General features: G+C 55.8%; 6 protein-coding genes across 6 annotated transcripts; 4 read left to right on the forward strand and 2 right to left on the reverse strand.

Moving 5' to 3' along the window:
• Window positions 1-2,245: 2,245 nt before the first annotated feature.
• On the reverse strand, window positions 2,246-3,262 carry LOC135314889 (inositol 1,4,5-trisphosphate receptor-interacting protein-like 1). Its single transcript, XM_064459939.1, has one exon. The coding sequence runs from the start codon at window positions 3,260-3,262 to the stop codon at window positions 2,246-2,248; it is 1,017 nt and encodes a 338-aa protein (XP_064316009.1).
• A 1,523-nt stretch (window positions 3,263-4,785) lies between these two features.
• LOC135314890 (inositol 1,4,5-trisphosphate receptor-interacting protein-like 1) lies at window positions 4,786-5,802 on the reverse strand. The gene has a single exon (XM_064459940.1). It carries the CDS (start codon window positions 5,800-5,802, stop codon window positions 4,786-4,788), a length of 1,017 nt encoding a protein of 338 aa, XP_064316010.1.
• Window positions 5,803-9,487: 3,685 nt separating this feature from the next.
• On the forward strand, window positions 9,488-18,406 carry LOC135314891 (inositol 1,4,5-trisphosphate receptor-interacting protein-like 1). Its single transcript, XM_064459941.1, has 3 exons — window positions 9,488-9,813; window positions 10,430-10,553; window positions 17,387-18,406. Exons 1-3 carry the CDS (start codon window positions 9,488-9,490, stop codon window positions 18,404-18,406), a joined length of 1,470 nt encoding a protein of 489 aa, XP_064316011.1.
• A 1,523-nt stretch (window positions 18,407-19,929) lies between these two features.
• Window positions 19,930-20,946, forward strand: LOC135314892 (inositol 1,4,5-trisphosphate receptor-interacting protein-like 1). Its single transcript, XM_064459942.1, has one exon. The coding sequence runs from the start codon at window positions 19,930-19,932 to the stop codon at window positions 20,944-20,946; it is 1,017 nt and encodes a 338-aa protein (XP_064316012.1).
• Window positions 20,947-22,469: 1,523 nt separating this feature from the next.
• Window positions 22,470-23,486, forward strand: LOC135314893 (inositol 1,4,5-trisphosphate receptor-interacting protein-like 1). Its single transcript, XM_064459943.1, has one exon. It carries the CDS (start codon window positions 22,470-22,472, stop codon window positions 23,484-23,486), a length of 1,017 nt encoding a protein of 338 aa, XP_064316013.1.
• Window positions 23,487-25,009: 1,523 nt separating this feature from the next.
• On the forward strand, window positions 25,010-26,026 carry LOC135314894 (inositol 1,4,5-trisphosphate receptor-interacting protein-like 1). The gene has a single exon (XM_064459945.1). It carries the CDS (start codon window positions 25,010-25,012, stop codon window positions 26,024-26,026), a length of 1,017 nt encoding a protein of 338 aa, XP_064316015.1.
• Window positions 26,027-26,669: the final 643 nt, after the last annotated feature.

Raw genomic sequence — 26,669 nt, forward strand, 5'->3', positions numbered from 1 at the left:
AGGATTATGGCATTCCAGAGTCATTGGCATAATGATAGTATGACTAAGAAATATGGTGACTCCCCTCTCCATGCTAATCTGTGCCAAGGGAATACTGAAGGCAGTAGATAAAGGAGTCACTAACACTGAGCTACATTTTGCTTCTAAGAATTGCCTCCCAGAAGCTGTAGCCATTTTGCAACCTTTTTAATTTTCAGAGAAAATGCCTCCTGTGCCCATAATTTACAGTTTAATATGCCACAGGGTCCTGTTTATCACAATAACTTATTTTGCAAAAGAATGGATAGACTCTTTGTAGGTCCCCTGAATACCTTTCAGCCAGTCCATTAGATGATGCTCTGATACTAGGGATTTTAATAATTGATATTAATTATTCAGTTATTATTCATTTATTTTAATAAAGAAACTGCATATTTCCTTTGTGTCACAAGCAGCAAGATCTGGTGAGGGATTTCAAAGCACAATATTTTAGTTATCTTCAGTATTGAACAACTACAGTTCACAAGTTTGCAGGGTGAACATCAGGCTGAGCTTCCTCTTCTATTAGTATCTCACAGAAGGCATGTGGATCTAAAGCAAAAACACCTGTAAATGTGGCATGTATCAGAAGACATACGGAATCAGTCTGTTACATCATGTGATGATAACTTGCATGTTTCAAGCAGGAATATAGCTTGAGAGCGCTCTGCAGTTCTTCAGCAGGAAAAAATGGTCTGTGTAATCATGCTAACAACTGGGAACAGAGGGCCCTGGAAGTGAAACATAGCATCTCAGTCAGTGAGGCACGAGGCAGGAGCAAGGTTAAGTCTTGCGAATGGGCGCAAAATTGAAAAGGGAGTTTCCTGTGCCAGGGAAAACAATAAAGAGCCCGGTGGGGCCCCTGCGCCAAAACCAACTGGCTGCTCCCAAGAGCGAGGCAGATGGGGCTTGGGTATTACTGGGGAATAGGAAGGAGACTTAAACAGGCCCATGCTGAGAACATCTAGGGTGTGCACACAAAGCTGGCCCAAGCCGTACTGGGGCAGCGCTGCCTGCCGGTGCCCCTTATAACCACTGCCACTGTGACGCGTCCCCTGTGCTGTCACAGGCGCCAGAGCGCATCACAGGCACACCCCGACCACGCCCCGCCCCACCACGCCTCTCCCCCCCTTTCTGCTCCATTTACTTTCCTTCTCCCGTCTCTGGTTCCTTTTTGCCTCACCTCCTTTCTTCTCCCTTTTCTCCTGCCTCTTCTTTATCCTCTTCCAGTCCATCTCCCTTTGGCCTTCCTTTGCTTCCCTTTTTCCTCTCTACTCTGCCCCACTCCCGCCCTTCTTCTTTCTCTCCTGATCTTCTCCTCTGAAGAGCCCACAGCGGACCAGGGTCCTGACATGAGCCAAGGCAGGAGCAGGGGCAGGTCTTCTTGTGGCAAGAGCTGTGGCCCACGGGGGAGCCGCGCTGGAGCAGCTCTAGACAAACTGCAGCTCTTGGGAAGGGCCCATGGGAAGGACGACTATTAGGAACTGGCCGCAACCCCTATTCCCCATGCCCCGTGCCCCTCGCGGGTGAGGAGGTAAAGGAGGTGGGAGTGAAGGAGTGAGGTTGTGCCTGGGAAGAAGGCGTGGCGGGTTGGGGGCAGGTGCTTTTCCTTGTGACTTTGCCGCTCACCATCCTACTCCATTTCAGAATGGCAATAAATGAAATTCCTTTTCCCCGGGTCGAGTCTGTTTTGCCTCTGGTGGCAATAGGTATGGCAACCTCCCTGCCCTTATGTCGACCCGCGAGCTTTTTCGTCTCCTTTTCTCCCCCTCTCCTGCTGAGGAGGGGGAATGGGAGAGCGGCTTGCTGGGCACCTGGCAGCCAGCCGAGGTTAACCCACCACATCAGCAGAGGTTGGGCACCTGCCGCCTCCCGGCTCTCTGCAGCCTGGTGTAAACCAGGCACCTTCTTGCCACCCTGCTATGCTCACGTCCCCAGGCAGTTAATGGCTGCCGCATCCAGCCCCCGTTCTTCCTTCTCTCAGCGTATTTACAGGCAGCTTTTCAAAACCAGAAAGATTTATTGGCATCTTTGCCCGGGGTAAGTGTCCCGGAGGGAACGGTCTCTGGTGAAGAGGGTGGGCGGCCGTTGCCCAGGTGGTAACGCAGCCTCTGTCACAAGCCTCCTTGCAGCGAGAGGCCTCTTTGGCCACCTCGCGCTCTCTCTTTGGCGCGCTCTCTCTCTCTCTCCTCGGACACCTCGCACTGCTGCTAGCGCTGACCTCTGCCTACTCCATGCTCACAAATGTGTCCGAGTTGCCTTGCTGCACCGCCAGGATCAGCTCCACAAAGAGGGATCTCTTGAAGATGTCACTCAGCTGCAGCTTGCAGAAGCGTGTGGAGGGCAGCACTGTTAGCTTGCATGTGGACGCCTGAGGTATAGCATTGCAGGCTGCTGTCATCAGCCCCTGCAGCCAGAAGGCGGTTTTCTGCACGTCGAGGTACGAGCCGGTGCAGAGGGTTTGCAGGAGGCTGGCTTCCTGACTGCTCATCAGCTCATCCTCAGGGTGATGGAGGAAGCAGAGCATGTCCCCCAGCTGCCGCTCCCTGGTGCACATGCACTCCAGTTCCACACGCAGGCAGGAGTTCCTGAGCGGCATGTCCCCTTCGGTGCCCAGCTCGAGGTGGAAGGAGTGCCCAGCGGGTGGCTTCAGGGGCACAAGCAGGCGATAGACAAGGTCTTCTTCACGAGCATTCCAGCCTTTCAGGAAGCCACCCACCCCGACAGCTGGCTGCAGTTGTGGCGTGAAGCCATTGCCGGACAGGATTCGGCAGACCCGGAGAAGGTCGGTCACGAGCTCTTCCACCATCGTGAGCACTCGTTGCCTCTTCCGCAGTGGCCACGATGTGCACTCATGCAGAAACCTGTCCATGTGCAATGGGTCGTCCCCCTCTTCTTCCTCCTCCTCCTCCTCCTCCTCAAGGCTTGTGGAGCTGCCATGCTTGCTGCTGCTTCCTGGCTCACGGCTCCTCTTCCAGGGCCGCCAGCAGAGCCAAAAGAGCAGGAGCAGGCCTCCAGCAAAGGCCCAGAACTGCCACTGCTGCAAGGAAGCAAGGAGCAGGGCTCCCCTGGTCACCCAGCTCGACTCCTGCATCTCTTCAAGCAGCCGAGCCATATCCTGGAGCAGCAGCTCCAGACGCTCTTGCTCGCGCTGGCACCTGGCCACGTCCGGACCATGCCCGACCTGCAGTGGCACGTGCATGATGCCCATCACAATCAAGGTGAACCATGTCACCAGAGCCATGGCCTGCAGGAGAGGGGAGAGAAGGGAGCTGAGTGGGGCTGGGCAGGGGGAGCAGGAGCCACAGGGACATGGGGGCAGGCAGGAGAGGGGGCGAGGCAGCTGGGAGGCAGCAAGGCCTGTGCCCAGCCCCGGCGCTGGCAGCACCGTGCCCTGCCCACAGCTCTCCCGCGAGTGCCAGAGCCTCGCCACAGGGTCAGAGCCCCCTCCCCGGGGGCCCGCGTTACCGCTCCGGCCCTCGTCCAGCCCACACCGACCTCCCCGCCGCGTGTGCACTCACCGCTGCCCCAAGCCGTACTGGGGCAGCGCTGCCTGCCGGTGCCCCTTATAACCACTGCCACTGTGACGCGTCCCCTGTGCTGTCACAGGCGCCAGAGCGCATCACAGGCACACCCCGACCGCGCCCCGCCCCACCACGCCTCTCCCCCCCTTTCTGCTCCATTTACTTTCCTTCTCCCGTCTCTGGTTCCTTTTTGCCTCACCTCCTTTCTTCTCCCTTTTCTCCTGCCTCTTCTTTATCCTCTTCCAGTCCATCTCCCTTTGGCCTTCCTTTGCTTCCCGTTTTCCTCTCTACTCTGCCCCACTCCCGCCTTTCTTCTTTCTCTCCTGATCTTCTCCTCTGAAGAGCCCACAGCGGACCAGGGTCCTGACATGAGCCAAGGCAGGAGCAGGGGCAGGTCTTCTTGTGGCAAGAGCTGTGGCCCACGGGGGAGCCGCGCTGGAGCAGCTCTAGACAAACTGCGGCTCTTGGGAAGGGCCCATGGGAAGGACGACTATTAGGAACTGGCCGCAACCCCTATTCCCCATGCCCCGTGCCCCTCGCGGGTGAGGAGGTAAAGGAGGTGGGAGTGAAGGAGTGAGGTTGTGCCTGGGAAGAAGGCGTGGCGGGTTGGGGGCAGGTGCTTTTCCTTGTGACTTTGCCGCTCACCATCCTACTCCATTTCAGAATGGCAATAAATGAAATTCCTTTTCCCCGGGTCGAGTCTGTTTTGCCTCTGGTGGCAATAGGTATGGCAATCTCCCTGCCCTTATGTCGACCCGTGAGCTTTTTCGTCTCCTTTTCTCCCCCTCTCCTGCTGAGGAGGGGGAATGGGAGAGCGGCTTGCTGGGCACCTGGCAGCCAGCCGAGGTTAACCCACCACATCAGCAGAGGTTGGGCACCTGCCGCCTCCCGGCTCTCTGCAGCCTGGTGTAAACCAGGCACCTTCTTGCCACCCTGCTATGCTCACGTCCCCAGGCAGTTAATGGCTGCCGCATCCAGCCCCCGTTCTTCCTTCTCTCAGCGTATTTACAGGCAGCTTTTCAAAACCAGAAAGATTTATTGGCATCTTTGCCCGGGGTAAGTGTCCCGGAGGGAACGGTCTCTGGTGAAGAGGGTGGGCGGCCGTTGCCCAGGTGGTAACGCAGCCTCTGTCACAAGCCTCCTTGCAGCGAGAGGCCTCTTTGGCCACCTCGCGCTCTCTCTTTGGCGCGCTCTCTCTCTCTCTCCTCGGACACCTCGCACTGCTGCTAGCGCTGACCTCTGCCTACTCCATGCTCACAAATGTGTCCGAGTTGCCTTGCTGCACCGCCAGGATCAGCTCCACAAAGAGGGATCTCTTGAAGATGTCACTCAGCTGCAGCTTGCAGAAGCGTGTGGAGGGCAGCACTGTTAGCTTGCATGTGGACGCCTGAGGTATAGCATTGCAGGCTGCTGTCATCAGCCCCTGCAGCCAGAAGGCGGTTTTCTGCACGTCGAGGTACGAGCCGGTGCAGAGGGTTTGCAGGAGGCTGGCTTCCTGACTGCTCATCAGCTCATCCTCAGGGTGATGGAGGAAGCAGAGCATGTCCCCCAGCTGCCGCTCCCTGGTGCACATGCACTCCAGTTCCACACGCAGGCAGGAGTTCCTGAGCGGCATGTCCCCTTCGGTGCCCAGCTCGAGGTGGAAGGAGTGCCCAGCGGGTGGCTTCAGGGGCACAAGCAGGCGATAGACAAGGTCTTCTTCACGAGCATTCCAGCCTTTCAGGAAGCCACCCACCCCGACAGCTGGCTGCAGTTGTGGCGTGAAGCCATTGCCGGACAGGATTCGGCAGACCCGGAGAAGGTCGGTCACGAGCTCTTCCACCATCGTGAGCACTCGTTGCCTCTTCCGCAGTGGCCACGATGTGCACTCATGCAGAAACCTGTCCATGTGCAATGGGTCGTCCCCCTCTTCTTCCTCCTCCTCCTCCTCCTCCTCAAGGCTTGTGGAGCTGCCATGCTTGCTGCTGCTTCCTGGCTCACGGCTCCTCTTCCAGGGCCGCCAGCAGAGCCAAAAGAGCAGGAGCAGGCCTCCAGCAAAGGCCCAGAACTGCCACTGCTGCAAGGAAGCAAGGAGCAGGGCTCCCCTGGTCACCCAGCTCGACTCCTGCATCTCTTCAAGCAGCCGAGCCATATCCTGGAGCAGCAGCTCCAGACGCTCTTGCTCGCGCTGGCACCTGGCCACGTCCGGACCATGCCCGACCTGCAGTGGCACGTGCATGATGCCCATCACAATCAAGGTGAACCATGTCACCAGAGCCATGGCCTGCAGGAGAGGGGAGAGAAGGGAGCTGAGTGGGGCTGGGCAGGGGGAGCAGGAGCCACAGGGACATGGGGGCAGGCAGCAGAGGGGGCGAGGCAGCTGGGAGGCAGCAAGGCCTGTGCCCAGCCCCGGCACTGGCAGCACCGTGCCCTGCCCACAGCTCTCCCGCGAGTGCCAGAGCCTCGCCACAGGGTCAGAGCCCCCTCCCCGGGGACCTGCGTTACCGCTCCGGCCCTCGTCCAGCCCACACCAACCTCCCCGCCGCGTGTGCACTCACCGCTGCCCCAAGCCGTACTGGGGCAGCGCTGCCTGCCGGTGCCCCTTATAACCACTGCCACTGTGACGCGTCCCCTGTGCTGTCACAGGCGCCAGAGCGCATCACAGGCACACCCCGACCGCGCCCCGCCCCACCACGCCTCTCCCCCCCTTTCTGCTCCATTTACTTTCCTTCTCCCGTCTCTGGTTCCTTTTTGCCTCACCTCCTTTCTTCTCCCTTTTCTCCTGCCTCTTCTTTATCCTCTTCCAGTCCATCTCCCTTTGGCCTTCCTTTGCTTCCCTTTTTCCTCTCTACTCTGCCCCACTCCCGCCTTTCTTCTTTCTCTCCTGATCTTCTCCTCTGAAGAGCCCACAGCGGACCAGGGTCCTGACATGAGCCAAGGCAGGAGCAGGGGCAGGTCTTCTTGTGGCAAGAGCTGTGGCCCACGGGGGAGCCGCGCTGGTGCAGCTCTAGCCGGAGTCGTCGAGGCACGTGGAGGCTGCGACGGCAAGTCTTGCGAATGGGCGCTAGATTGGGGTAGAAAAGGCGGTTTTCTGTGCCAGGGAACCCGATAAAGAGCCCGGTGGGGCCCCTGCACCAAAACCAACCGGCTGCTCTCGCGAGCGAGGCAGACGGGACTTGGCCGTTGCTGTGGTAACGGCGGGTGATTTAAACGCGGAGATACCCGTAGCCGCACTCCGTCGGCGACGCACGCGGCGGCAGCAACATTAAGTCCTGTGAATGGGCTATAGATTGGGTTAGAAAAGGGGTTTTTCTGTGCCAGGGAACCCTATAAAGAGGCCGGTGGTGCCCTCGCGCCAAAACCAACCGGCTGCTCCGGCGAGCGAGGCAGGTGAGGCTTGGGCGTTGCTGTGGTAACGGCGGGAGATTTAAACGGGCCCCTAGGGAGCGCGAGCGACCAGGGACCTCTCCTCAGAAAGGGCGTGGCGCGGCGGTTTGCACGGCATTTCGAGCAGGCAGCTGGCGAGCTCTCCTTGTGGTCTGCGCTCTCCCTGAAGAGACTTAGCCATGGTCTCCGCTCGGACAAGAGCCATCGCCAGAAGGGATGTGGTGACGCAGACAGAGCTCCCACTAAAACATGCAGCCACCCAGGTCTCTGGGTGCAGGGAGTGCCAGAGCCTTGCTCCCGAGACAAGACTCGCGTGAGGTGGGAGCAGGTGGAGGATCTGCTCAGCATGGTGGCAGAGCTGAAAGAAGAGGTTGCAAGACTGAGGAGTATCAGGGAATGCGAGAGAGAGAGAGAGACTGGAGGAGCCACTCCCTACCATCCCTGAGACAAGCGCACCAGATAGAAGCATCAAGAGAAGGAGTGGCTCCCTTGCCCTCGTGCCATCAGACAGAGGGAGGGGACCCAAGAGGCGGAAGATGGATGCAGACCCCTGCTTGGCGCAGTAAGCGAATCCTCTCCCGGCTGACTTTGTCCCCCCAGGTACCCTTACACAATAGGTATGGGGCTCTGGAACCCGAGGGCCAGGAGGACAAAGATACTGACAGCGATCCACCCAAGGGGTTGACTAGAGGGAACCAGTCAGCCCCATGCATTACGACAGCCACTGGTAAGAAAAAAAGAAGGGTAATTGTCGTAGGCGACTCCCTTCTGAGGGGAACAGAGGGCCTGATATGCTGACCGGACCCATCCCATAGGGAAGTCTGCTGCCTCCCTGGGGCAAGGATAAGAGACATTACCAGGAAACACCCTAGGCTAGTAAAAGAATCTGATTATTACCCACTAGTGGTTGTTCAGGTCGGCAGCGATGAGGTAACTGAGAAGCACAAAGACAATCAAAAGGGACTTTAGAGAACTGGGGCGATTACTTGAAGGATCAGGAGCACAGGTAGTGTTCTTCTCCACCCCATCGGTAGCCGGGAGACATATGGAAAGGAACAGGAAGTCCCATCTCATTAACATGTGGCTCAGAGACTGGTGCCAGCGGTAGAATTTTGGTTTTTTTGATCATGGGGCAGTTTACATGGCCCCAGGCCTGCTGGAGACAGATGGGGTTCACCTGTTGCAAAGGGGGAAAAGGATTCTGGCTCAGGAGTTAGCAGGCCTCATTGAGAGGGCTTTAAACTAGATACGAAGGGGAAGGGGATAAAACCAGGCTTGCTAGGAATGAGCCTGGGGGTGGCATGCTTGTGTTGGAGAAGAGATCAATAAATCAATTGAAGTGCATTTATACCAATGCATGCGGCATGGGCAACAAACAGGAGGAGCTGGAAGCCATTGTGCGCCAGGGAAACTATGATGTGGTCACCATCACGGAAACATGGTGGGATGACTTGCACAACTGGAGCGCTGCAATGGATGGCTACAAGCTCTTTAGAAGGGACAGGCAAGGAAGGAGAGATAGAGGGGTAGCCTTGTATGTTAGAGTGTGTTTTGACTGTCTAGAACTCAATGACGGTAATGGTAAGGTTGAGTGCTTATGGGTAAGGATCAGGGGGAAGGCCAATAAGGCAGATATCCTGGTGGGAGTCTGTTATAGACCACCCAACCAGGATGAGGAGACAGATGAAGTACTCTACAAGTGGTTGGCTGAAGTCTCGCAATCTCTAGCCCTTGTTCTCATGGGAGACTTCAACTTACCAGGTATCTGCTGGAAATACAGCACAGCAGAGAAAAAGCATTCTCGGAGGTTCCTGGAGTGTGTGGGAGATAACTTCTTGATGCAGCTGGTAAGCCAGCCAACCAGGGGAGGTGCCCTGCTGGACCTGATGTTTACAAAAAGAGAAGGCCTGGTGGGTGATGTGGTGGTTGGGGGCTGTCTTGGGCTGAGCAACCATGACATGATAGAGTTCTCGATTCTTGGAGAAGTAAGGAAGAGGGTCAGCAAAACCGCTATCCTGAACTTCAGAAGGGCAGACTTTGGATTGTTAAGGAGTCTGGTTAACAGAGTCCCTTGGCAGGCAGTCCTGAAGGGCAAAGGAGTCCAGGAAGGCTGGATGTTATTAAAGAAGGAAGTCTCAAAGGCGCAGGAGCAGTCCGTCCCCATGTGCCGTAAGCTGAGCAGGTGGGGGAGAAGACCTGCTTGGCTGAATAGTGAGCTTTGGCTGGAACTCAAGAAAAAAAGGAGAGCTTACCACCTTTGGAAGAAGGGGCAGGTGACTCAGGAGGACTACAAGGATGTTGTGAGGTTATGCAGGGAAAAGATTAGGAAGGCGAAGGCCCAGCTGGAACTTAAACTGGCCGCCACCATTAAAGATAACAAAAAATATTTTTATAAATACATCAGTGACAAAAGGAGGGCCAGGGAGAACCTGCCTCCTTTGTTGGATGCGGAAGGTGACCTTGCCATGAAAGATGAGGAGAAGGCTGAGGTACTTAATGCTTTCTTTGCCTCAGTCTTTAGTAGTCAGACTGGTTGTCCTTGGGGTTGTCAGGCCCCTGTTCTGGGAAATAGAGCTAGTATGCAGAATGAAGTCCCAGTTTTTGAAGAGGTGGCAGTCACCGACCTGCTCCTTCACCTTGATGTTCACAAGTCCATGGGGCTGGATGAGATCCATCCAAGGATACTGAGGGAACTGGCAGAGGAGCTCACCAAGGCACTCTCCATCATTCTTCAGCCATCATGGTCAACTGGGGAGGTCCCAGATAACTGGAAACTAGCAAATGTGACACCCCTCTACAAGAAGGGTTGGAAGGAGGATCCGGGGAACTACAGGCTTGTCAGCCTGACCTCAGTGCCGGGAAAGGTTATGGAGCATATCATCTTGAATGTCATTACGTGGCGCATGTGGGACAACCAGGGGATTGGGCTCAGCCAGCATGGGCTTATGAAAGGGAGGTCATGCCTCACTAACCTGGTCTCCTATGATAAGGTGACCCACTTAGTGGATGAGGGGAAGGCTGTGGACATTGTCTACCTGGACTTTAGTAAGGCCTTTGGCACTGTCTCCCACAGCATTCTCCTGGAGAAGCTGGCTGCCCACGGCTTGGACAAGTGCACTCTGCACTGGCTGGACGGCCGAGCCCAGAGAGTGGTGGTGAATGGAGTCAAATCCGGTTGGCGGCCGGTCACGAGTGGTGTTCCCCAGGGCTCAGCGCTGGGGCCGGTCCTGTTCAATAGCTTCACTGATGATCTGGATGAGGGGACTGAGTGCACCCTCAGTAAGTTTGCAGATGACACCAAGCTGGGGAGAAGTGTTGATTCTGCTGGAGGGCAGGAAGGCCCTGCAGAGGGACCTGGGCAGGCTGGATCAATGGGCTGGAGCCAAAGGTATGAGATTCAATAAGTCTAAGTGCTGGGTTCTGCACTTGAGTCACAACGACCCCATGCAATGCTACAGGCTTGGGGAGGAGTGGCTGGAGAGCTGCCTGGAGGAAAAGGACCTGGGGGTGCTGGTTGACAGCCAGCTGAACATGAGCCGGCAGTGTGCTCAGGCGGCCAAGAAGGCCAATGGCATCCTGGCTTGTAGCAGGAATAGCATGGCCAGCGGGAGTAAGGAGGTGATTGTGCCCCTGTACTCGGCTCTGGTGAGGCCGCACCTCAAGTACTGTGTTCAGTTTTGGGCCCCTCACTACAAGAAGAACATCGAGGTGCTGGAGCATGTCCAAAGAAGGGCAGCAAAGTTGGTGAAGGGTCTAGAGAACAAGTCTTATGAGGAGCGGCTGAGGGAGCTGGGGTTGTTTAATCTGAAGAAGAGGAGGCTGAGGGGAGACCTTATCGCTCTCTACAACTACCTGAAAGGAGGTTGTAGCGAGGCGAGGGTCGGTCTCTTCTCCTTAGTAAGAAGTGATAGGATGAGAGGAAATGGTATCAAGCTGCACCAGGGGAAGTTTGGGTTCGATATTAGGAAAAACTTCTTCACTGAAAGGGTTGTCAAACATTGGAACAGGCTGCCCAGGGAGGTGGTTGAGTCTCCATCCCTGGAGGTATTTAAAAGAAGGGTAGATGTGGTGCTTGAGGATATGGTTTAGTGGTGGCCTTGGCAGTGATAGGTTACCAGTTGGACTCGATGGTCTTAAGGGTCTTTTCCAACTTTAATGATTCTATGATTCTATGATCAGTGCATCATCCTATTAAGAGTGCACAAGAAATTTTATGGCAAAAAATCGAATTGCTTTAGTGTCTCCTTGATGCAAATGATGCAAAGGGCAAAAGTAACTTTTCTGCAAACTGCTTTGCCTCCACTAAGAGAAATTGCTGTAAGTATGCTGAGCAGCTAGAGATTGAGTTATCACATACACTAAGTATGTGTGTGAATGTGTTTTAATATATAGTGATGCTTTCTGTGACAAAAACAGCATCTAAATCATGGTGGCTCATGACTCACTTCCTTGCTGTTCTACTTCAGCACCCAGAGGCAGCCTGAATTCCAGCTGACTTCTCTCCAAATTCCCGTTTGCATATGCTGGTGGGTGGACTATATGTCCTTGTTTAATGTCTTTTCTCTTTGCTGCTCTGAGGAAAACACAGGGAAACTGAAAGCCAGCCAGATGCACACTGATGTCAACAGGGAGGGAGTGCCTGTGGTACATGAGCTATTAGGAATCAGTATGAAGAAAAGTTTTTAGGATACCAATCTCAAATGGTTTGTGCCAAACAATTCTGCTGAGGTGAGCAGCTGCAGTGCTGGCAGGATCCACAGTGGAGCAGAGGATCACGGTGCACCGGTGGGTTTCCTGAACCAGGGAAATCTCAGAGGAGCAGAGAGACTCACTGGGAGCCTGCAGCTCACACGAGAGTGGCTGACAAGCCCCCATACCAATAGAAGAAACCCCTAGGGAGAGCTAGGTTAAGGGGACTAAGGGGAAAGCAAATGATGGTGATTGGCAGCTGTCTTGGTCACAGTGACTATGAAGTAGTTGAGTTTCAAATCATTGCTGACAGGAGTAAAACTGCCAGCAAAATTTTGACCCTGGACATGGGGAGAGCACACTTCAGGCTGCTGAAGGAACTAGTTACTAATGCCCCCTGGGAATCTGCCTTTGAGGTGTTGGAGTCCATGAACACTGGTCAGTCTTTAAGAGCCATCTCTTTAGAGTGCAGGAGCAGGCAATTCCAAAATGTCGGAAATCAAGCAAGCAGGGCAGAAGGATGGCTTTGTTGAACAGGGATCTTCTAAAACTTAGGTAGAAGAGGAAAGTGTATGGACATGGATAGGTGACATGGAAGGGCTACAGAGATGCTGTTTGCAACTGTAGGGAAAAAATTAATGGGGCCAAATCTTGTTTAGAGTTCAAGCTGCCCAGCCCTGTGAAGGACAACAAAAAGGGCTTTTTTAAAAACGTTAATAGTAGAGGGAGGATCAGAGATAACATAGTTCTTTTATTTGATGGAGTCAGTTGCCTCAAATATAGGCACATAGACAAAGCAAAGATGTTTAATGTGTTCTTCACCTCTGTCTTCAACACTGATGATTGGCCCTGGGACCCCTAGAGCCCTGTGTTGGAAGACTGTGATTTGGGGCATGAGGAATTCCCAGCTGACTCTGAACTTGTTTGAGACTTGTTGCTCAAACTGGATGCACATAAGACTGTGGGGCCTGATGAGACTCATCCTAGGGTACTGAAAGAGCTGGGATGATGGTCTTGGGAGTCTGGAGAGGTCCCAGTTGACTAGTAGCTGAAAAAGGTTGTCCCAATTTTCAGGAAGGGTAAGAAGGAAGGCTCTGGTAATTACAGGCCTGTTAGTCTCGCTTCAGTGCCTGGTAATATTATGGAGAAAGTTATTCTGGGAGTTATTGAAAAACACTTGAAAAACAGTGCAGTCATTGGTCACAGCCAGCACGGGTTCATGAGGTGAAAGTTCTGCTTACCTAACATAATTTCCTTTTATGATAAGGTCACCCATCTAGCTGACCAACAGAAGCCAGTAGATGTGTTTTTAGGGGGATTTAGCAAAGCTTTTGATACTGTCTCTCATAGTGAAAGTACTACAAAAACAATCCTGCAGTCCACTGGGTCTGTTTCTTTTTTTCTATTTTCTTTTGTTCAGCTCAACTAGAAAAATCTGACACATTGAGACAGACCTCAAATACCTAGATCATTTTCTATTTGCTACCTGACCACAAGCATCTCTCAGCTTGGGGAATACCCAGATGCTGGCTTGAAGAGGTGAGGGAACAGTAGCCTCCCCTTGCTCCATGGCTGGTACCCAGAGCAGCACACACAGGCCATCAGACCACATTGCAGCTGTTCCCATCCATAGCACATCTGGATCCTGTCCTGACTCTGCCTCCTGCATCATGTCAACGTAGCTCACAGAGTTCTATGGTCCCCTATTCTGCAGAGGAGAATTACCACTGCTTTTGTTTTCAGGAGCAGAGGGGGACCACATTTGCCTGCTATGCAGATCTGAAGCTCTGCCTTAGCAGATGTATTTTTAAGCCAGTAATTTTCTATACCACTTTACACTGCTCATGGTTTAGCCCCAGACAGCAACTAAGCCCCACACAGCCACTTGTTCCCTCCCCCACCCCAGAGAATCAGAAGAGTAAAACTGAAAAAAGTTGTGGTTTGAGGTAAAGACAGTTTAATAGGTAAAGCAAAAGCCATGCACACAAGCAAAGAAAACAAGGAATTAATTCACTACTTCCCACTGGCAGGGAGATGTTCAGCCATCTCCATGAAAGCAGGGCTCCATTATGCATAATGGTTACTTGGGAAGATATATATGAATTCTGAATGTCCCCCTCTTCCTTCTTCTTCCCCCAGCTTTATATGTTGAGCATAACATCATATGGTGTGGGATATCCCTTGGGTCAGTTTGGGTCAGCTGTCCCAGCTGTGTCCCCTCCCAGCTTTTTGTGCACCTGGCAGAGCAAGGGAAGCTGAAAAGTCCTTGACTAGTGTAAGCACTGCTCAGCAACAGCTAAAACTTCTCCACATTATCAACACTGTTTTTAGCACAAATCCAAAACATAGCCCTATACTAGCTACTGTGGAGGAAATTAACTCTATCCCAGCAGAAACCGGGACAACACTATAGAAAAGGCCTATTGAAGAGTGAGGAATAGAGAGTGCTAAACATGCACAAAATCTGTAATTATAGATATCTCAGCACAGACCTTCACTTCAGTCTGACAGTTTGCTAGGCTGAGGCACTCAGACAGGAGGGAAATAGCTGCTTCTGTTTCAGGCCAGTTAAATGTTGTGTCAGGATCGAAGCATTTTTTTTTAGGCTATTGTAAAATACAGCACTTAAACTGAGAAATGGCTAGTTTACCTAGTCTTGTACTTTCTGGTTTGTTGCTACAAAATGGGTATTGCTGGAGAAAATACCTTGAGTTACAGTGGTCCTATCAAACCCTGAAAGGTAATTATAGCCACTGAGGCTTAAGACTGATTGTTTGGGGTGTTTTACTTTAGGAAAAGATACCACTGGAAAGACTGCCCTATGTTTACCCTTAGAAGTGGCTACACCCAGGGTCTAGGACATGGTTTGATTTTATAGTAGCAAAGCAAAGAATAAGTCAAGTGTTGTAAATCTAGCACTCCATGAGCTGCCATCAGTGTGTCGTAATGAATATGAGCACATTGCTGAGGCCACTGCTCCCTAGCAGGTAACTCCTGGTCATTCAAAAGTACCCCAAATACAGGTAGCTATTAATCCAGCTGTTGCCTCATCGGATGTGTTTGCTTTAATTCCTTGCTCCTAATTATTTCCTGTATTACAATATCATAGGAACTAGCCTGCAGGTGATTTTAACATGTTGCCTGCAAAAGAAAAGATGACATCCTTAGTAACAGTAAAGCTGGGCTGTAACAAGTCAGGATTAGCACGATTTGGTCCCTAACCATTTGTTTCCTTGGGCTGTCAAATAAAGGCAATAATCCTTTAATGTATGGTGACACCAAGTTTCTGTGACAACCTGTACTGCCAGTAACCACCCATGACCTTTGACATCCAAGCTAAGCTGCACATTTGCATAGTTTGGCATAATTTCAGATATAAATCATCCAACAGTGTACCTTTCTATTGGAAAGTGATGGGGTGAGCAACCCTCTGGATCTAGCTGCTTAGAGAATCAACCAGCCTAAAGCATTTAGGCTGTATCAGGAATAGTGCAGCCAGTAGGAGTAGGAAACTGATCGTGCCCCTGTACTCAGCCTGGTGAGGTTGCACCTCGAATACTGTGTTCAGTTCTAGGCCCCTCACTACAAGAAGGACAACTGAGGTGCTGGAGCATGTCCAGAGAAGGGCAACAAAGCTGGTGAAGAGTCTGGAGAGCAGGTCTTATGAGGAGAGGTTGAGGAAACTGGAGTTGTTTAGTCTAGCGAAGAGGAGGCTGAGGGGAGACAGGGGACACACCTTATCGCTCTCTACAACTACCTGAGAGGAGGTCGCAGTGAGGGGGTGTTGGTCTCTTCTCCCAAGCTACTAGTGATAGGAAAAGACAAAATGGCCTCAAGGTGCATCGGGGAGGTTTAGATTGGATAGTAGGAAAAATTTCTTCACTGAAAGAGTGGTCAGGCACTGGAACAGGCTGCCCAGAGAGGTGGCGGAGTCACCATGTAGACGTGGCACTTTGGTACATGGTTTAGGAGGCATGGTGATACTGGGTTGACAGCTGGACTTGATGATCCTAGAGTTCTTTTCTAAACTAAATGATTCTGTGACTTGACAAGAACCATATGTGACAGAGAAAGAATACAGAGATGCCTGTATCCTTCTTGCCAGTGTAGTTCTTAATACCTTGCTTGACGTCAAGTAGTCAGGACACAGGAGAAAACAGATATATATATATATATATTAGCCTGGAACCTCAAAAGTATGCAGGAATGCCACTTCTGCCAACAAATGCAAACCTACTGGGTTTCCTCTGACACTATTCCAGTTTAAAAGTGGGGGCACTGGGAGGACATCTCTTAACTTCTTATTCACCATATAACAATATATTTGCAGAGAGAGTCTGCCTTTAGAGTATCAACACTCTCATAAGACATTTCTTCACTCAGATACACGAAAATTCTCATAGACATATCTAGAAATTTGTGGCTCCAATTTGGGCCAAGCAGCTCTTGCTGGAAGTGCCCACTCTTCAATCTAGGCGAACTTATTCGTTTTTCAATGTTTGAATAACATCTCCATGCATCTCATGGGTGGCTGGAGTGGTAGCTCACAGATGGTTTAACTGCCTACAGCACATTTCACCCATGAACAATGACCATGATTTTCCTAGGAAAATTTGGACCTGCTATACATTTGATGTGCAATTCAGCTGGATCTGTGTGGGTTAACCTCAGCTGGATGCCAAGTGCCCAGCAAGCCGCTCTCCCATTCCCCCTCCTCAGCAGGAGAGGGGGAGAAAAGGAGACGAAAAAGCTCGCGGGTCGACATAAGGGCAGGGAGATTGCCATACCTATTAGCACCAGAGGCAAAACAGACTCGACCTGGGGAAAAGGAATTTCATTTATTGCCATTCTGAAATGGAGTAGGATGGTGAGCAGCAAAGTCACAAGGAAAAGCACCTGCCCCCAACCCGCCACGCCTTCTTCCCAGGCACAACCTCACTCCTTCACTCCCACCTCCTTTACCTCCTCACCTGCGAGGGGCACAGGGCATGGGGAATAGGGGTTGCGGCCAGTTCCTAACCGTCGTCCTTCCCATGGGCCCTTCCCAAGAGCCGCAGTTCGTCTAGAGCTGCTCCAGCGCGGCTCCCCCGTGGGCCACAGCTCTTGCCACAAGAAGACCTGCCCCTGCTCCTGCCTTGGCTCATGTCAGGACCCTGGTCCGCTGTGGGCTCTTCAGAGGAGAAGATCAGGAGAGAAAGAAGAAAGGCGGGAGTGGGGCAGAGTAGAGAGGAAAAAGGGAAGCAAAGGAAGGCCAAAGGGAGATGGACTGGAAGAGGATAAAGAAGAGGCAGGAGAAAAGGGAGAAGAAAGGAGGTGAGGCAAAAAGGAACCAGAGACGGGAGAAGGAAAGTAAATGGAGCAGAAAGGGGGGGAGAGGCGTGGTGGGGCGGGGCGCGGTCGGGGTGTGCCTGTGATGCGCTCTGGCGCCTGTGACAGCACAGGGGACGCGTCACAGTGGCAGTGGTTATAAGGGGCACTGGCAGGCAGCGCTGCCCCAGTACGGCTTGGGGCAGCGGTGAGTGCACACGCGGCGGGGAGGTTGGTGTGGGCTGGACGAGGGCCGGAGCGGTAACGCAGGTCCCCGGGGAGGGGGCTCTGACCCTGTGGCGAGGCTCTGGCACTCGCGGGAGAGCTGTGGGTACGGCACGGTGCTGCCAGCGCCGGGGCTGGGCACAGGCCTTGCTGCCTCCCAGCTGCCTCGCCCCCTCTCCTGCCTGCCCCCATGTCCCTGTGGCTCCTGCTCCCCCTGCCCAGCCCCACTCAGCTCCCTTCTCTCCCCTCTCCTGCAGGCCATGGCTCTGGTGACATGGTTCACCTTGATTGTGATGGGCATCATGCACGTGCCACTGCAGGTCGGGCATGGTCCGGACGTGGCCAGGTGCCAGCGCGAGCAAGAGCGTCTGGAGCTGCTGCTCCAGGATATGGCTCGGCTGCTTGAAGAGATGCAGGAGTCGAGCTGGGTGACCAGGGGAGCCCTGCTCCTTGCTTCCTTGCAGCAGTGGCAGTTCTGGGCCTTTGCTGGAGGCCTGCTCCTGCTCTTTTGGCTCTGCTGGCGGCCCTGGAAGAGGAGCCGTGAGCCAGGAAGCAGCAGCAAGCATGGCAGCTCCACAAGCCTTGAGGAGGAGGAGGAGGAGGAGGAAGAAGAGGGGGACGACCCATTGCACATGGACAGGTTTCTGCATGAGTGCACATCGTGGCCACTGCGGAAGAGGCAACGAGAGTGCACGATGGTGGAAGAGCTGGTGAACAACCTTCTCCGGGTCTGCCGAATCCTGTGCGGCAATGGCTTCACGCCACGACTGCAGCCAGCTGTCGGGGTGGGTGGCTTCCTGAAAGGCTGGAATGGTCGTGAAGAAGACCTTGTCTATCGCCTGCTTGTGCCCCTGAAGCCACCCGCTGGGCACTCCTTCCACCTCGAGCTGGGCACCGAAGGGGACATGCTGCTCAGGAACTCCTGCCTGCGTGTGGAACTGGAGTGCATGTGCACCAGGGAGCGGCAGCTGGGGGACATGCTCTGCTTCCTCCATCACCCTGAGGATGAGCTGATGAGCAGTCAGGAAGCCAGCCTCCTGCAGACCCTCTGCAGCGGCTCGTACCTCGACGTGCAGAAAACCGCCTTCTGGCTGCAGGGGCTGATGAAAGCAGCCTCCATTCTTGCGCCTCCAGCCACCAAGTGCAAGCTAAAAGTGCTGCCCTCCACGCGCTTCTGCAAGCTGCAGCTGAGAGATGTCTTCAAGAGGCCCCTCTTTGTGGAGCTGATCCTGGCGGTGCAGCAAGGCAACTCGGACACATTTGTGAGCATGGAGTAGGCAGAGGTCAGCGCTAGCAGCAGTGCGAGGTGGCCGAGGAGAGAGAGAGAGAGCGCGCCAAAGAGAGAGCGCGAGGTGGCCAAAGAGGCCTCTCGCTGCAAGGAGGCTTGTGACAGAGGCTGCGTTACCACCTGGGCAACGGCCGCCCACCCTCTTCACCAGAGACCGTTCCCTCCGGGACACTTACCCCGGGCAAAGATGCCAATAAATCTTTCTGGTTTTGAAAAGCTGCCTGTAAATACGCTGAGAGAAGGAAGAACGGGGGCTGGATGTGGCAGCCATTAACTGCCTGGGGACGTGAGCATAGCAGGGTGGCAAGAAGGTGCCTGGCTTACACCAGGCTGCAGAGAGCCGGGAGGCGGCAGGTGCCCAACCTCTGCTGATGTGGTGGGTTAACCTCGGCTGGCTGCCAGGTGCCCAGCAAGCCGCTCTCCCATTCCCCCTCCTCAGCAGGAGAGGGGGAGAAAAGGAGACGAAAAAGCTCGCGGGTCGACATAAGGGCAGGGAGATTGCCATACCTATTAGCACCAGAGGCAAAACAGACTCGACCTGGGGAAAAGGAATTTCATTTATTGCCATTCTGAAATGGAGTAGGATGGTGAGCAGCAAAGTCACAAGGAAAAGCACCTGCCCCCAACCCGCCACGCCTTCTTCCCAGGCACAACCTCACTCCTTCACTCCCACCTCCTTTACCTCCTCACCCGCGAGGGGCACAGGGCATGGGGAATAGGGGTTGCGGCCAGTTCCTAACCGTCGTCCTTCCCATGGGCCCTTCCCAAGAGCCGCAGTTCGTCTAGAGCTGCTCCAGCGCGGCTCCCCCGTGGGCCACAGCTCTTGCCACAAGAAGACCTGCCCCTGCTCCTGCCTTGGCTCATGTCAGGACCCTGGTCCGCTGTGGGCTCTTCAGAGGAGAAGATCAGGAGAGAAAGAAGAAAGGCGGGAGTGGGGCAGAGTAGAGAGGAAAAAGGGAAGCAAAGGAAGGCCAAAGGGAGATGGACTGGAAGAGGATAAAGAAGAGGCAGGAGAAAAGGGAGAAGAAAGGAGGTGAGGCAAAAAGGAACCAGAGACGGGAGAAGGAAAGTAAATGGAGCAGAAAGGGGGGGAGAGGCGTGGTGGGGCGGGGCGCGGTCGGGGTGTGCCTGTGATGCGCTCTGGCGCCTGTGACAGCACAGGGGACGCGTCACAGTGGCAGTGGTTATAAGGGGCACCGGCAGGCAGCGCTGCCCCAGTACGGCTTGGGGCAGCGGTGAGTGCACACACGGCGGGGAGGTTGGTGTGGGCTGGACGAGGGCCGGAGCGGTAACGCAGGTCCCCGGGGAGGGGGCTCTGACCCTGTGGCGAGGCTCTGGCACTCGCGGGAGAGCTGTGGGTACGGCACGGTGCTGCCAGCGCCGGGGCTGGGCACAGGCCTTGCTGCCTCCCAGCTGCCTCGCCCCCTCTCCTGCCTGCCCCCATGTCCCTGTGGCTCCTGCTCCCCCTGCCCAGCCCCACTCAGCTCCCTTCTCTCCCCTCTCCTGCAGGCCATGGCTCTGGTGACATGGTTCACCTTGATTGTGATGGGCATCATGCACGTGCCACTGCAGGTCGGGCATGGTCCGGACGTGGCCAGGTGCCAGCGCGAGCAAGAGCGTCTGGAGCTGCTGCTCCAGGATATGGCTCGGCTGCTTGAAGAGATGCAGGAGTCGAGCTGGGTGACCAGGGGAGCCCTGCTCCTTGCTTCCTTGCAGCAGTGGCAGTTCTGGGCCTTTGCTGGAGGCCTGCTCCTGCTCTTTTGGCTCTGCTGGCGGCCCTGGAAGAGGAGCCGTGAGCCAGGAAGCAGCAGCAAGCATGGCAGCTCCACAAGCCTTGAGGAGGAGGAGGAGGAGGAGGAAGAAGAGGGGGACGACCCATTGCACATGGACAGGTTTCTGCATGAGTGCACATCGTGGCCACTGCGGAAGAGGCAACGAGAGTGCACGATGGTGGAAGAGCTGGTGAACAACCTTCTCCGGGTCTGCCGAATCCTGTGCGGCAATGGCTTCACGCCACGACTGCAGCCAGCTGTCGGGGTGGGTGGCTTCCTGAAAGGCTGGAATGGTCGTGAAGAAGACCTTGTCTATCGCCTGCTTGTGCCCCTGAAGCCACCCGCTGGGCACTCCTTCCACCTCGAGCTGGGCACCGAAGGGGACATGCTGCTCAGGAACTCCTGCCTGCGTGTGGAACTGGAGTGCATGTGCACCAGGGAGCGGCAGCTGGGGGACATGCTCTGCTTCCTCCATCACCCTGAGGATGAGCTGATGAGCAGTCAGGAAGCCAGCCTCCTGCAGACCCTCTGCAGCGGCTCGTACCTCGACGTGCAGAAAACCGCCGTCTGGCTGCAGGGGCTGATGAAAGCAGCCTCCATTCTTGCGCCTCCAGCCACCAAGTGCAAGCTAAAAGTGCTGCCCTCCACGCGCTTCTGCAAGCTGCAGCTGAGAGATGTCTTCAAGAGGCCCCTCTTTGTGGAGCTGATCCTGGCGGTGCAGCAAGGCAACTCGGACACATTTGTGAGCATGGAGTAGGCAGAGGTCAGCGCTAGCAGCAGTGCGAGGTGTCCGAGGAGAGAGAGAGAGAGCGCGCCAAAGAGAGAGCGCGAGGTGGCCAAAGAGGCCTCTCGCTGCAAGGAGGCTTGTGACAGAGGCTGCGTTACCACCTGGGCAACGGCCGCCCACCCTCTTCACCAGAGACCGTTCCCTCCGGGACACTTACCCCGGGCAAAGATGCCAATAAATCTTTCTGGTTTTGAAAAGCTGCCTGTAAATACGCTGAGAGAAGGAAGAACGGGGGCTGGATGTGGCAGCCATTAACTGCCTGGGGACGTGAGCATAGCAGGGTGGCAAGAAGGTGCCTGGCTTACACCAGGCTGCAGAGAGCCGGGAGGCGGCAGGTGCCCAACCTCTGCTGATGTGGTGGGTTAACCTCGGCTGGCTGCCAGGTGCCCAGCAAGCCGCTCTCCCATTCCCCCTCCTCAGCAGGAGAGGGGGAGAAAAGGAGACGAAAAAGCTCGCGGGTCGACATAAGGGCAGGGAGATTGCCATACCTATTAGCACCAGAGGCAAAACAGACTCGACCTGGGGAAAAGGAATTTCATTTATTGCCATTCTGAAATGGAGTAGGATGGTGAGCAGCAAAGTCACAAGGAAAAGCACCTGCCCCCAACCCGCCACGCCTTCTTCCCAGGCACAACCTCACTCCTTCACTCCCACCTCCTTTACCTCCTCACCCGCGAGGGGCACAGGGCATGGGGAATAGGGGTTGCGGCCAGTTCCTAACCGTCGTCCTTCCCATGGGCCCTTCCCAAGAGCCGCAGTTCGTCTAGAGCTGCTCCAGCGCGGCTCCCCCGTGGGCCACAGCTCTTGCCACAAGAAGACCTGCCCCTGCTCCTGCCTTGGCTCATGTCAGGACCCTGGTCCGCTGTGGGCTCTTCAGAGGAGAAGATCAGGAGAGAAAGAAGAAAGGCGGGAGTGGGGCAGAGTAGAGAGGAAAACGGGAAGCAAAGGAAGGCCAAAGGGAGATGGACTGGAAGAGGATAAAGAAGAGGCAGGAGAAAAGGGAGAAGAAAGGAGGTGAGGCAAAAAGGAACCAGAGACGGGAGAAGGAAAGTAAATGGAGCAGAAAGGGGGGGAGAGGCGTGGTGGGGCGGGGCGTGGTCGGGGTGCGCCGGTGATGCGCTCTGGCGCCTGTGACAGCACAGGGGACGCGTCACAGTGGCAGTGGTTATAAGGGGCACCGGCAGGCAGCGCTGCCCCAGTACGGCTTGGGGCAGCGGTGAGTGCACACGCGGCGGGGAGGTTGGTGTGGGCTGGACGAGGGCCGGAGCGGTAACGCGGGCCCCCGGGGAGGGGGCTCTGACCCTGTGGCGAGGCTCTGGCACTCGCGGGAGAGCTGTGGGCAGGGCACGGTGCTGCCAGCGCCGGGGCTGGGCACAGGCCTTGCTGCCTCCCAGCTGCCTCGCCCCCTCTCCTGCCTGCCCCCATGTCCCTGTGGCTCCTGCTCCCCCTGCCCAGCCCCACTCAGCTCCCTTCTCTCCCCTCTCCTGCAGGCCATGGCTCTGGTGACATGGTTCACCTTGATTGTGATGGGCATCATGCACGTGCCACTGCAGGTCGGGCATGGTCCGGACGTGGCCAGGTGCCAGCGCGAGCAAGAGCGTCTGGAGCTGCTGCTCCAGGATATGGCTCGGCTGCTTGAAGAGATGCAGGAGTCGAGCTGGGTGACCAGGGGAGCCCTGCTCCTTGCTTCCTTGCAGCAGTGGCAGTTCTGGGCCTTTGCTGGAGGCCTGCTCCTGCTCTTTTGGCTCTGCTGGCGGCCCTGGAAGAGGAGCCGTGAGCCAGGAAGCAGCAGCAAGCATGGCAGCTCCACAAGCCTTGAGGAGGAGGAGGAGGAGGAGGAAGAAGAGGGGGACGACCCATTGCACATGGACAGGTTTCTGCATGAGTGCACATCGTGGCCACTGCGGAAGAGGCAACGAGAGTGCACGATGGTGGAAGAGCTGGTGAACAACCTTCTCCGGGTCTGCCGAATCCTGTGCGGCAATGGCTTCACGCCACGACTGCAGCCAGCTGTCGGGGTGGGTGGCTTCCTGAAAGGCTGGAATGGTCGTGAAGAAGACCTTGTCTATCGCCTGCTTGTGCCCCTGAAGCCACCCGCTGGGCACTCCTTCCACCTCGAGCTGGGCACCGAAGGGGACATGCTGCTCAGGAACTCCTGCCTGCGTGTGGAACTGGAGTGCATGTGCACCAGGGAGCGGCAGCTGGGGGACATGCTCTGCTTCCTCCATCACCCTGAGGATGAGCTGATGAGCAGTCAGGAAGCCAGCCTCCTGCAGACCCTCTGCAGCGGCTCGTACCTCGACGTGCAGAAAACCGCCTTCTGGCTGCAGGGGCTGATGAAAGCAGCCTCCATTCTTGCGCCTCCAGCCACCAAGTGCAAGCTAAAAGTGCTGCCCTCCACGCGCTTCTGCAAGCTGCAGCTGAGAGACGTCTTCAAGAGGCCCCTCTTTGTGGAGCTGATCCTGGCGGTGCAGCAAGGCAACTCGGACACATTTGTGAGCATGGAGTAGGCAGAGGTCAGCGCTAGCAGCAGTGCGAGGTGGCCGAGGAGAGAGAGAGAGAGCGCGCCAAAGAGAGAGCGCGAGGTGGCCAAAGAGGCCTCTCGCTGCAAGGAGGCTTGTGACAGAGGCTGCGTTACCACCTGGGCAACGGCCGCCCACCCTCTTCACCAGAGACCGTTCCCTCCGGGACACTTACCCCGGGCAAAGATGCCAATAAATCTTTCTGGTTTTGAAAAGCTGCCTGTAAATACGCTGAGAGAAGGAAGAACGGGGGCTGGATGCGGCAGCCATTAACTGCCTGGGGACGTGAGCATAGCAGGGTGGCAAGAAGGTGCCTGGCTTACACCAGGCTGCAGAGAGCCGGGAGGCGGCAGGTGCCCAACCTCTGCTGATGTGGTGGGTTAACCTCGGCTGGCTGCCAGGTGCCCAGCAAGCCGCTCTCCCATTCCCCCTCCTCAGCAGGAGAGGGGGAGAAAAGGAGACGAAAAAGCTCGCGGGTCGACATAAGGGCAGGGAGATTGCCATACCTATTAGCACCAGAGGCAAAACAGACTCGACCTGGGGAAAAGGAATTTCATTTATTGCCATTCTGAAATGGAGTAGGATGGTGAGCAGCAAAGTCACAAGGAAAAGCACCTGCCCCCAACCCGCCACGCCTTCTTCCCAGGCACAACCTCACTCCTTCACTCCCACCTCCTTTACCTCCTCACCTGCGAGGGGCACAGGGCATGAGGAATAGGGGTTGCAGCCAGTTCCTAACCGTCGTCCTTCCCATGGGCCCTTCCCAAGAGCCGCAGTTCGTCTAGAGCTGCTCCAGCGCGGCTCCCCCGTGGGCCACAGCTCTTGCCACAAGAAGACCTGCCCCTGCTCCTGCCTTGGCTCATGTCAGGACCCTGGTCCGCTGTGGGCTCTTCAGAGGAGAAGATCAGGAGAGAAAGAAGAAAGGCGGGAGTGGGGCAGAGTAGAGAGGAAAACGGGAAGCAAAGGAAGGCCAAAGGGAGATGGACTGGAAGAGGATAAAGAAGAGGCAGGAGAAAAGGGAGAAGAAAGGAGGTGAGGCAAAAAGGAACCAGAGACGGGAGAAGGAAAGTAAATGGAGCAGAAAGGGGGGGAGAGGCGTGGTGGGGCGGGGCGCGGTCAGGGTGTGCCTGTGATGCGCTCTGGCGCCTGTGACAGCACAGGGGACGCGTCACAGTGGCAGTGGTTATAAGGGGCACCGGCAGGCAGCGCTGCCCCAGTACGGCTTGGGGCAGCGGTGAGTGCACACGCGGCGGGGAGGTCGGTGTGGGCTGGACGAGGGCCGGAGCGGTAACGCGGGCCCCCGGGGAGGGGGCTCTGACCCTGTGGCGAGGCTCTGGCACTCGCGGGAGAGCTGTGGGCAGGGCACGGTGCTGCCAGCGCCGGGGCTGGGCACAGGCCTTGCTGCCTCCCAGCTGCCTCGCCCCCTCTCCTGCCTGCCCCCATGTCCCTGTGGCTCCTGCTCCCCCTGCCCAGCCCCACTCAGCTCCCTTCTCTCCCCTCTCCTGCAGGCCATGGCTCTGGTGACATGGTTCACCTTGATTGTGATGGGCATCATGCACGTGCCACTGCAGGTCGGGCATGGTCCGGACGTGGCCAGGTGCCAGCGCGAGCAAGAGCGTCTGGAGCTGCTGCTCCAGGATATGGCTCGGCTGCTTGAAGAGATGCAGGAGTCGAGCTGGGTGACCAGGGGAGCCCTGCTCCTTGCTTCCTTGCAGCAGTGGCAGTTCTGGGCCTTTGCTGGAGGCCTGCTCCTGCTCTTTTGGCTCTGCTGGCGGCCCTGGAAGAGGAGCCGTGAGCCAGGAAGCAGCAGCAAGCATGGCAGCTCCACAAGCCTTGAGGAGGAGGAGGAGGAGGAGGAAGAAGAGGGGGACGACCCATTGCACATGGACAGGTTTCTGCATGAGTGCACATCGTGGCCACTGCGGAAGAGGCAACGAGAGTGCACGATGGTGGAAGAGCTGGTGAACAACCTTCTCCGGGTCTGCCGAATCCTGTGCGGCAATGGCTTCACGCCACGACTGCAGCCAGCTGTCGGGGTGGGTGGCTTCCTGAAAGGCTGGAATGGTCGTGAAGAAGACCTTGTCTATCGCCTGCTTGTGCCCCTGAAGCCACCCGCTGGGCACTCCTTCCACCTCGAGCTGGGCACCGAAGGGGACATGCTGCTCAGGAACTCCTGCCTGCGTGTGGAACTGGAGTGCATGTGCACCAGGGAGCGGCAGCTGGGGGACATGCTCTGCTTCCTCCATCACCCTGAGGATGAGCTGATGAGCAGTCAGGAAGCCAGCCTCCTGCAGACCCTCTGCAGCGGCTCGTACCTCGACGTGCAGAAAACCGCCGTCTGGCTGCAGGGGCTGATGAAAGCAGCCTCCATTCTTGCGCCTCCAGCCACCAAGTGCAAGCTAAAAGTGCTGCCCTCCACGCGCTTCTGCAAGCTGCAGCTGAGAGATGTCTTCAAGAGGCCCCTCTTTGTGGAGCTGATCCTGGCGGTGCAGCAAGGCAACTCGGACACATTTGTGAGCATGGAGTAGGCAGAGGTCAGCGCTAGCAGCAGTGCGAGGTGTCCGAGGAGAGAGAGAGAGAGCGCGCCAAAGAGAGAGCGCGAGGTGGCCAAAGAGGCCTCTCGCTGCAAGGAGGCTTGTGACAGAGGCTGCGTTACCACCTGGGCAACGGCCGCCCACCCTCTTCACCAGAGACCGTTCCCTCCGGGACACTTACCCCGGGCAAAGATGCCAATAAATCTTTCTGGTTTTGAAAAGCTGCCTGTAAATACGCTGAGAGAAGGAAGAACGGGGGCTGGATGCGGCAGCCATTAACTGCCTGGGGACGTGAGCATAGCAGGGTGGCAAGAAGGTGCCTGGCTTACACCAGGCTGCAGAGAGCCGGGAGGCGGCAGGTGCCCAACCTCTGCTGATGTGGTGGGTTAACCTCGGCTGGCTGCCAGGTGCCCAGCAAGCCGCTCTCCCATTCCCCCTCCTCAGCAGGAGAGGGGGAGAAAAGGAGACGAAAAAGCTCACGGGTCGACATAAGGGCAGGGAGATTGCCATACCTATTAGCACCAGAGGCAAAACAGACTCGACCTGGGGAAAAGGAATTTCATTTATTGCCATTCTGAAATGGAGTAGGATGGTGAGCAGCAAAGTCACAAGGAAAAGCACCTGCCCCCAACCCGCC

This window comes from Phalacrocorax carbo, chromosome 9 (genome assembly GCF_963921805.1).
Source record: "Phalacrocorax carbo chromosome 9, bPhaCar2.1, whole genome shotgun sequence".
Classification (NCBI taxonomy): Eukaryota; Metazoa; Chordata; class Aves; order Suliformes; family Phalacrocoracidae; genus Phalacrocorax; species Phalacrocorax carbo.

Excerpts from the sequence above, each read along its gene's own strand:
- LOC135314890 (XM_064459940.1), bottom strand. The coding sequence starts at position 5,802 with ATGGCTCTGGTGACATGGTTCACCTTGATTGTGATGGGCATCATGCAC.
- LOC135314891 (XM_064459941.1), top strand. The coding sequence starts at position 9,488 with ATGCAGAATGAAGTCCCAGTTTTTGAAGAGGTGGCAGTCACCGACCTG. Across the intron at positions 9,814-10,429 it reads AATGTCATTACGTGGCGCAT|CCAGCTGAACATGAGCCGGC; the intron begins GTGGGACAACCA and ends GCTGGTTGACAG. Across the intron at positions 10,554-17,386 it reads TGCCCCTGTACTCGGCTCTG|GCCATGGCTCTGGTGACATG; the intron begins GTGAGGCCGCAC and ends CCTCTCCTGCAG.
- LOC135314892 (XM_064459942.1), top strand. The coding sequence starts at position 19,930 with ATGGCTCTGGTGACATGGTTCACCTTGATTGTGATGGGCATCATGCAC.
- LOC135314889 (XM_064459939.1), bottom strand. The coding sequence starts at position 3,262 with ATGGCTCTGGTGACATGGTTCACCTTGATTGTGATGGGCATCATGCAC.
- LOC135314894 (XM_064459945.1), top strand. The coding sequence starts at position 25,010 with ATGGCTCTGGTGACATGGTTCACCTTGATTGTGATGGGCATCATGCAC.
- LOC135314893 (XM_064459943.1), top strand. The coding sequence starts at position 22,470 with ATGGCTCTGGTGACATGGTTCACCTTGATTGTGATGGGCATCATGCAC.